The sequence below is a fragment of the Heterodontus francisci genome, chromosome 18, assembly GCF_036365525.1.
Source record: "Heterodontus francisci isolate sHetFra1 chromosome 18, sHetFra1.hap1, whole genome shotgun sequence".
NCBI classification, from domain to species: domain Eukaryota; kingdom Metazoa; phylum Chordata; class Chondrichthyes; order Heterodontiformes; family Heterodontidae; genus Heterodontus; species Heterodontus francisci.
The window spans coordinates 30,240,979-30,251,432 of NC_090388.1; the positions used below are offsets into that span (position 1 = coordinate 30,240,979).

A 10,454-nucleotide genomic window follows, 5' to 3' on the forward strand; every position below is an offset into this window, starting at 1 on the left:
GTTGGGCTTTTTTGACAAACTAGCAACTTTTGATGGTCATTTTCTCAAATTACAAAATTTATTACATTTTATTTCACAAATTGCCATGGTGGCACTCAGAACCTCAGAGTTACTAGGGAAAGAGACAAAATTTGCAGGGGCAGTAAAAGGCGCTGAGTGACCAAAAGACAGATTTGGGGACAGAAAGAAATTAGTGAGGCAGAGAGAGGTACAAAGAGAAAAAAAGATTGTCGCATAGAGAAAAAGAAACACTCCAGAACAAAAAAAAAGAGATTGCAGCAAACTGACAGAAAATACGATCAGGGCACAGACAGAAAGGTTGGAGGAAAAAATATAGATAAATAACCTAGAGCACTGAAATAAGGAGACACAGGAGGGGTCCTGGATAGTTCTGGAATCTCCAGGAATTGAAAAATAATCTCCTGGACATAGTTGCAAGCAATCCAGGAAAAAAATCACAGGGGCATTTATAACCACCCCCCCCCCCCCCCCCCCCCACCACCCATTTTCTTTAAACTCTTTCCTTTATTAGTTATAATGGGAAAAAATGGTTGTTTGACTTGGACAGTCAAGAATCATGCAATTGGGTAACAAAGTAGCCAGGGTTTGCCTGCCCCCAATCCCCATCACATAGAAGGGGCGGGCTGTCCATCTCTGGCAATGGCTTCAGCTGCCTGTGCACAGGCACTGGCACCATTTTTAAAGGACAGCCAGCCTTGCCGGTCAATTTGAATTTTTAAAGCAGTACCACTCAAATGTTATACCAAAAAAATTCTAACGCCCATTCTCCCCCCCCATAACCATTACATTAACTATTTGCCCGTCCCCCTGCAAAACACTTACCTTTTATATCTGACCATGGCAAGCCTGGAAGATTGAAAGTAAATTGACTTAAATTTATGCATGTCGTTAATTTAAATATATAAATCTAGGTCCCGTTGCCCAGCGGCAGGGGGGCCAACCACGGAACCTTGCCACCACCGGGAGGATCGGGCCAGCCTTCCCTGCGTCGGCCTCCGTGGTGCACTGATGCCAGCACCATCTTCCACTCCCCCGCTCCCGCCACGGAGCCTGACATTGAGAGCTTGGCAAAATCCAGCCCAGTGTCCATTTGCTTTTGTTATTGGTGCGATAAAGCAAAGGACAGATGCATCAGGCGACCAGTGGTGGGAATGCGTGACAGTTGGTGATCATGTAATGTAACCTCCCAGAATTGATCCAACTAAAGTTGGAAACCCCTAATAGAGACAAAGAGAAAAACACAAAGATCAGATTCACACTTCACAAAAATAGAAACACAATTTCTGAGAGAGAGCGGATCTTTGAGAATGAAAGGGACAGAAAGATCACAGCGACACAATTAAGGAGATACAAAACACCAGGTGAGCAGAAGACTCGCTGTGAGCAACACCACAAGAGTTCTACAAGCTATATATTTTTTAAAAATACTTCTGGGCGGATTGAGTCTGTATTTTTGCTTTCCTAACCGTTAGTCTCCAATGGCAGATCTATTCAATGTAGCTGATTCATGAGGAAGCCACAAGAAAGATTAATGACTATGATATTGTCAGGTTTATCAAGGAATAATTAATTGTTGATTATCAGGAAGTTTTACAGCTACTTTTACATTCCGGAGGTAAAATTTTCAATTTAGTGCTCCCAGCATCCATTTTAATGGATAAAAGAATTGTGTGATCCACGAACTGGGCATGCTGAACCCTGCACCCAAATTCCTGATATGTGCTAGTTCACAACAGGAGTAATAATTTATTAAAGTTACACCTATATAGACAATAATTAGGCACAATTATCAAGCATTAGTCTATCAAATCATTTAGATAACAGTTGTAAACTATAGAACACCACCACCTGCAAGTTCCCCTCCAAGCCACACACGATCCTGATTCGGAAATATAATCGCCATTTCTTCACTGGCGCTGGATCAAAATCATGGAACTCCCTCCTAACACTGTGGGTATACCCACACCAGATGGACTGCAGTAGTTCAAGAAGGCAACTCACCACCAGCATCTCAAGGCAATTAGGGATGGGCAACAAATGCTGGCCTTGACAGCGACACCCACATCCCATGAAATGAATTTTAAAAAATTTTAGCTTTATTATGAGCCCCTGGATTATTGCCTGGAGTGTAGTTTCATATGTCCATTATTTTTTTTAAAATGCACTTTGTGGGGCCACAGCATGTTACAGCACCAATGCCCATTACAGTGACTAAATTCCTAATCTTAGCAATTAATAGGTATGTGCATGCTATTTTAACTCTTGATACTTGCTCCGTCTTTCTCAGACCCCTTCCTTTCCAACAGATGTGCCATTGGACTGAACTTTCCCAGTGGCGGCGAGTTTCAAAAATGGCACAGCGCACACACGAGATGAGCGCTGCTGAACCACCATGGTACTTAGCACCGCGGCTCATTTACATGGAGGGGCAGAATGCCCGCTCCCTCTACATCAGGGGCGGGAGCTCCATCCCCGGCAATGGCATCTGGTGCCATCACCATTTTTTAAAGGGCTACAAGCCCTTCAGGTCTATTAAATTTTTTTTTAAATAAAAGGTACAGGTCTTTAAAAACTAAATTTAAAACTTTATTAGCAGTTTCAATCCCTTCTTCCACCCCTCCCCCCATGACTACTCAATTTATTAATTGCCCTCTCCCCCCCCAAAAAAGTCAACTTTCGATCACAACCTTTCCCCACTTTAACCTTCAACCCCTTCCCACCATCCCCTCAACCAATAGCAAGAGTTTTCCCCGCTCCCTCCTCCCTGCCCTGGAAACTTCATTCCTCCCCCCTCCCCACCAGCAATCTGCCTCCAAATGGAGATCCGAAGGCGCGGGACTTCCAGCAACTGCTCGGAATATTGGAGCGGGACAGCTATTGCATCAAGGCAAGTCTTTATTCACATAATTAAAGTATTTTATTTGGGTTCCCGTCGCTGAGTGGCAGTGAGGCCGCCGCGAGGCTTTCCTGGCATCAAGGCCCGTGGTGGGCCTGTCACGGAGGTATTTTTCAGGCACCCCCCACCAACATCGGGGGACTGGTAAAATCCACTCCATTTCCCTGAATAAGATGGAACTGTGTCTTTCTGGTTTACTATGTTTTAGCAAAATCTCATGCGTTTTGAAAACATTCCGTAATGGAAAAAAAATTATTGGAAATAAGTGAGTAACTGTGAAGAGAAAACAGGTTACAAGTATGTAATCCTTCACTACAACTGAAGACTGAAAGATCAACAGGTACTTTACTAAAGTTGGTAAAACTAAGACAAGAACAAGGTGGGTGTAGAGAATCAACAATCAAAAATATCAATCACAGAGGGAGTTGTGAGGTAACTCCAACATACAAGGAGAAAGCAATAGTTTAACAGGTGTGAGTGAAGGTAACAGAATCATCAGTGGCATGGAGTAAGAATGTTTTTGGGAAGTAGAGGAAGAATTCAATGTAGTGAAAACAAAAAAATGGCACATATTCAGACAGGGTTAATGCTGAGGCTTAATTTCTATTAATGATAATAAGGATGAGATACAATTATGATTCTCTTCTGTTTTGTATAAATCTGGAGAGATCGGAATGTGATGTTCAATCCCTAGAATTATTTTTTAAAAACTCATTCCATGATACAGCATGATTCAGATCATTAGTTTTACTCCATCTGATTTCATCAGGTAATGCTAAGAGCTACATGGCTGCACAGTCTCTATACTTGGTTATGGAAATACTCAGCACTTACCACTAAATTTAAACCATGCTTATCTGATTTTATTTATATGTCACAAGTAGTATTCTGGAAATTTTAATTATTGCCGTGTTCCAGTACGAGTGCTGATTAAAAGCCTGATCGATATCTTTCTACTGTGATGATGCCACGAATGCTGATCTGCCGTTTTGACTGAAATTATCAAAAGTTTTTAAAGAAAATTATACTAACTACAGCACAGAAGGAGGTCATTCAGTTAGTTTTGCCTGTGCTGGTTCTTTGGAAGAGCAATTGTGCTTAGTCTCTCATGCCTGCTTTTTGTCCGTAACCACGCAAGTTCCCCATCCTCAAGTAACTGACCAACTTTTAAAATATATGGAATCAGCTTCCACAACCTTTACAGCTGGAGTGTTCCACAGCCTGACAACTTTTAATGAAAAAAATTCTCCTCATCTCTCCAATGACCTTCCAGTGATTTTGAATCCAAGGCCTCTAGTTATTGATCCACTTGCCAGAGGGATTTTTTTCCCTTATTCACTCTATCAAAATCTCTCATCACCTTGAAAATCCTTGTTAGGTCACCTCTTATCCTGTTCTGTTCCAAGGAGAACAATCGTAACTTTTCAAAACTCTCCTCATAACTGAAGTCCCTTATCCCTGGTAACATTCTAGTAAACCTCCTCTGTATCCTTTCTAGAATCACTCATTCTTGTGTCCTAATGAGCCAGATGAATTTGTCATGAGAGAAAGTTCACATTGTGTGGAAAGGTTAATCCAGCTGTTGAATACTAATCACAGATAAGTTGTAAGGTTGAAGTAGGCCATGCTTCGTGCCTCAAAGTCTTTGTTCTTAAGCCCCTAAAGATAGCTTTGAAGTTCAGGATGAAATCCTCCTAATATGCCATTACCTCCAAGCTGTTTTTTTCCGATTATGATCATACGGAACAATAATCAGTCACTTGTAAATTTTTGGCCAAAGGAATTTTAAAAAACCTTATTCAACAAATCTTCACCCATTTAAAGTCCACTAATCCAATAGAATTTAACACACATTGCTGAATACTAATAAAATGCATTTTATTAAAGCAGAAAATGGACAACAAATTTCAGTTTGTTCCCAGGATATAGTTGGACCGTGAAACACCAAGATAATAGCCTACCTCTAATCCCAGAGTGCTCCCTTCCGTCACTAAAGCCTCATCTGATCAAAGGTAAAGGCATGGGTTACTTCCTTTCTTGTTGAGATGAATGACCCTGGATACCTGTTTTTTTTTAAAGTATTCCTTAAGCCATGCCATGAAATCCCAAAACCCAATCAGAAACAGCAGAGTACGAATGGGATTTAACCACTATCAGGTTACAATATTCGACCACCTCAAATGAGTTTGAAAGTTTAAGAAACAGCATTTTTCTTTGTGGGTTGTTTAAAGTTTTACTTTTGAAACAGAAAGCACTTCTTTGCATAACTTCTGCTAAAACAAACATAAGTTGGAATACAGTATTTATTTCAAGACCAACAGTTAAACACTGGTTGTATTTACTTCATGGTCAGTGGTCGTAGTAAAATAGAAGTTAGAAATAATTTACTAATTGCTACCCGATGTGTAATTAAAAAGATTGCGTTTCAAGGTCATTTTGCTACTGTATTACTGTTTAGTAAATTTATGAAAGTTTCTAGATGTCACACATTAGATAATATTTAACAAATTGCTGCTACTTTGTTCAATGTTGAATGTGCTTAATCTATCAAGAAGGCAGGTAGCAGAAAAAAACTATACAAATTTAAGTTTTAAACAGAGGTGAGTAAATACTTGAGTGTAATGACAAGCAAGCATCATCAAGGAATTTACAACCATATTAAACCTGAAAAGAGATTATGTTTTTGAAATAATATATATATGCAATATACTTAAAATTATGTTACACTCCTGTAAATATAATACATATATAAATGCAAAAAGTAGTCACCATGATTTTATTTATGTGTGTGTGTTTGTGTAATAGTGGTGATTTTACTTTATTTGATCCATTTATTTCCAGTAGGGCTATCATGGTAAATGCCAATGACCACCTCGCTTCACGACATTCATGCAAGATGGGTTTAGACTGAAGAAATAATGGTTGCATGGAATTACTGAAAGCTTGTCGTGATAATTGATTACTAGAAATAATAAAATGCCTACATTATTACTTAACTTCTATATTAAAATCAAATCAGTCCCATCCTTTGAACATTATTAAGCTGCGACATCATAAAGATTCTAATGCCACAAAAATAAAAGTGTGTACGTAATCTGAATTCTAATACTTCACTACGTTTTCTTTTCCTTTAGACAGCATGTTTGATACCCTATAACCCAGCTATGATGTTTGCCACATAAACACCAAGTTTATGTCTGTATGATGTACAGTTCCAGTGAAACCAGATGTAGACCACAAGATAACTATCAAACCTTCTTCTGTAGGCAATAAACTCTTTAGTTTGGCAGAAGTCTGAGAAGTTTATCACTGTTATTTTCTGTTAGTAGATGGAACAGATGGCTACCACATGCATATTGTACTGAATAAAGTGGTATCTTCTGGGCCCATTGCTTTAATCTTGGTTGGCATGCACAGCACTAGGATGCAAAATACCACAGTGGAACATGATAAAAAATATTAAGACTTCAAAGGAGTTCATTTTCAACAAGAACCACTTTCTGTAAAACAAAGCTTACAAGCTACAGGCAAAATTCACATCCACATTCAAGCTGCACTGGATAGAGGCCACAAACAAGGTATTTACGTTTGGTGGCATTACAGCTGAAAGGACAAAGTATTAAGGGGGGGGGGGGGGGGGGAAATAATAGTTCAATGACTGACCACGCTGGGGCAAATAAGATCCAAAAATTCAACATTTGTTATTTACATTACCCAAAGAAAATTGTATATATAGAAATTCATAATTTTTCATAGATTATTCATACCTGACAAATATGCTGACAATGTTAAAGTATAATATTTGTACACCCTCTTTCATTATGAACAAGTCAATAATATATGGTAAATATTTATTTACAATTTCATAGATTGTTTTCAAACTTCTGAATAATCTTTTTTCTTACAATGACTAACCAAGCCAGGAAATTTATTTTCAATTATACTACTAATGGTACAGTTTTCATTTCGTAAAATCTAGAATACAGTCTAAAGTTGAAGATGCTTCAGTTTTTGCTTTCAACTTCTCTAAAAAAAAACCACCCCAAATCCTCCCAAACAGAAATACAATCTTTACTGCTATGATCGTGGTGCTATGAAACACGTCATTCCTAATGCATACAGTAGAATTTTCAAATTCATCTCAATAGATCAATGTTTAATTACCTTCGCTGTGATATTAGTCAAATATAATGGTTTTCAAAGTACACGACTGCTTAAATTACAGAATAAAGTTACCGCCTCCAATAAATGCAGGCAAAATTTGCAGACATAATTAAGTCTTGCATCCGAACATTTGTTGTGAAATCATGTTGGCTCCAATCCTTACCTGTCCCGTCGCCTGCCAGGTAAAATTCATGGCCTGGATGTTGACTGGAATCGCTGGCATTCTCTGTTGGGCTTTCCTGAAATCATGAGTGAACGGAGCCATTTTACCGTCGGAAACGATAAGAATATCCTCTTCAAAACCTGAAAGGTGGTTATTTCAGGATGATCAAGAACTTAGACCCAATACTGCGGCACCAGTTTGACTTTTTTCGGTAAATCATCTGAATACCAAATCGTTAAACTTAATAATTTATAAGTTCGATACGTTTCACGAATTCCGGCAGTGAATCATTTTAATAATTGAATAACACTATTTCCCAGATCCTGAAGGATCACAATAATTGTGTTTTTAATTCTGAAGCAATCAAAGACCGCTAGAGTTTCATAAAACAATTAGGAATATAAATCACTCGTAGAAAGTTTCAGCCCCTTTAATACCCATTCGTTCAACAAACATTTGTGGATTATCACATGTATTCATTCTTAACACTCAAGATAGACAACTATATAGTTAAATAATCTTTCATTGATTTTGCTGGATTTTGGTAAGAAGCAGGGAGGGGTGCTCCCAACAACACGATGCACACAAGCGAGGAGATGTAACTCCAGGGCAGGGAGCAATATAAAAATTAAAAGCTAAATTAACTTTCAGATAAAGCGCCTGAGACGCTGAGTGTGCAAAAGTTTTTACTTAATTTTCATTCATTTAGCAAATCTGTTCACTCAACATTTCAGTAACGTTACCTTCGTACTCTCTAGTCCCATCTTCGAACCTGTTTGTTGGGACCACCCGCACATCACACCAAGCACTTCCATCGCAAGTGAGGTTTACAACTGAATTAAAATTAAAGGCAGAAGTCCAACTTCTCCAATAACCTTTAAAGCCCTTCCACTTTAATTGGAACAGTGTTTCTGAATGTTACAGGGTAGGAACTGGTAAGAATTGTGCTCACCTATCAAAACTCTGGCTTGGTGAGCATCTATCCACATGTTGAGGCTCCCCTCAGGTTGTGTAGCTTCAGTCAGTAAAATGAGAAGTTTCACTGAGAAGCAGAGGTTCACCGTTCGCACCAATGTCCTGGAGCAGCCCATCCTCAAGGCTTCTTTTCCCCCTCTCTTACTGTGCTTACTTTGCCGTTTTGTGCTCTCAATGATGCGCTCTGCTCCGCTCTCAGATGCGCGGTGCTCGGCGTCCGAGTGAACGTGACTAGGAGAGGGCACGAGCCCCGCGCGCCCCCGTCGGGTGAACGACGCAAAGCCCCGCGCGCCCCCGTCGGGTGAACGACGCAAAGCCCCGCGCGCCCCCGCCGGGTTCCAGTGCGCCGCTGTTGCGCTCCAGTGTGTTAGTGGCGTAAACCAGCTTTTTTTAGCAGCAGCTGGGGTCGGACAGGAACTTGGCAGATCAAAAAACGACTTTAAAAAGGTCTATTTTTCAAATAGAAATGTCACAAAAAGTTTCAAATAGAAATTTAAGAGGAGCAAATGAAAAGAAAACATGTCTTCGACAAAAATTCTGTCAAGCACCGTCCAAACGTGGGTTATTTGTCGCTTGTCCAGCAATAACGTCACTGCAATATTCTGGTGAACATTGAGAAGTGCAAGCCCCAAATAATCAATTTTCACTGGTTGAGTTGCGAAACTGGAAGATCATTGTTTTGGTGTTCTGTCAAATGAACTAAGGTTCGTTCCTTCGAAATCCAATATTTAAAAAATCTCTACAAACACACTAAGTATCCACCCCCCTCACTTATCCTATGTGCAGTCTCATGCAATTACTAATGATCATTACAGCAGAATCTTCCAGCTTTCTAACCACACTTATTAGTAATAATTCCTCCCCTTTAGTGTTTGGAATGCAAGAAGGAAAAAGTGATTTGGTCCATTAAGAAATGCAAATAGCGGTAATCAACTAAGTAGCTTTATCTGGGACATTAGAAAAGAGATCTTGTAATAGGCCTGAAGTAACACATATTTAACTTGATAAATCTCACCTTTTTGCCTTGATTCTGTAGTATTTTGTGCTTAAAAGTGTGTAATCTTGTGTTATTAACTCGTCTAAGAGCGAAGTCCAAAGTATGGAAAGTCCTCATCAGAGAACTCCTCTTTGCTGACGATGCTGCTTTAACATCTCACACTGAAGAGTGCCTGCAGAGTCTCATCGACAGGTTTGCGTCTGCCTGCAATGAATTTGGCCTAACCATCAGCCTCAAGAAAACGAACATCATGGGGCAGGACGTCAGAAATGCTCCATCCATCAATATTGGCGACCACGCTCTGGAAGTGGTTCAAGAGTTCACCTACCTAGGCTCAACTATCACCAGTAACCTGTCTCTAGATGCAGAAATCAACAAGCGCATGGGTAAGGCTTCCACTGCTATGTCCAGACTGGCCAAGAGAGTGTGGGAAAATGGCGCACTGACACGGAACACAAAAGTCCGAGTGTATCAGGCCTGTGTCCTCAGTACCTTGCTCTACGGCAGCGAGGCCTGGACAACGTATGCCAGCCAAGAGCGACGTCTCAATTCATTCCATCTTCGCTGCCTTCGGAGAATACTTGGCATCAGGTGGCAGGACTATATCTCCAACACAGAAGTCCTTGAAGCGGCCAACACCCCCAGCTTATACACACTACTGAGTCAGCGGCGCTTGAGATGGCTTGGCCATGTGAGCCGCATGGAAGATGGCAGGATCCCCAAAGACACATTGTACAGCGAGCTCGCCACTGGTATCAGACCCACCGGCCGTCCATGTCTCCGCTATAAAGACGTCTGCAAACGCGACATGAAATCGTGTGACATTGATCACAAGTCGTGGGAGTCAGTTGCCAGCATTCGCCAGAGCTGGCGGGCAGCCATAAAGACAGGGCTAAATTGTGGCGAGTCGAAGAGGCTTAGTAGTTGGCAGGAAAAAAGACAGAGGCGCAAGGGGAGAGCCAACTGTGCAACAGCCCCGACAAACAAATTTCTCTGCAGCACCTGTGGAAGAGCCTGTCACTCCAGAATTGGCCTTTATAGCCACTCCAGACGCTGCTTCACAAACCACTGACCACCTCCAGGCGCATATCCATTGTCTCTCAAGATAAGGAGGCCCAAAAGAACTGCAACAGTAGAATTGGTGCTAAGCAGTTTCAACTTGTAGGCCCAATTAGGGCCCAACCTTACTCTGTAGCGAAGCAGAGTGAGACATCTTAGTTTTCTGCTTCAGTTCTAAG

The 10,454-nt window shown here is 40.7% G+C and overlaps 1 protein-coding gene across 1 annotated transcript in view; it reads right to left on the reverse strand.

Annotated features, from left to right (window-relative positions):
• Positions 1-8,427, reverse strand: part of wif1 (wnt inhibitory factor 1) — a 41,453-nt gene extending 33,026 nt beyond the window's left edge. The window contains exons 1-2 of the mRNA XM_068051215.1: positions 8,197-8,427; positions 7,245-7,384 (exon numbers count right to left, since the gene is read on the reverse strand). Coding sequence (XP_067907316.1) covers positions 7,245-7,384; positions 8,197-8,335 — 279 coding nt within the window. The 5' untranslated portion in view covers positions 8,336-8,427. The remainder of the gene's footprint in view (positions 1-7,244; positions 7,385-8,196) is intronic.
• Positions 8,428-10,454: the final 2,027 nt, after the last annotated feature.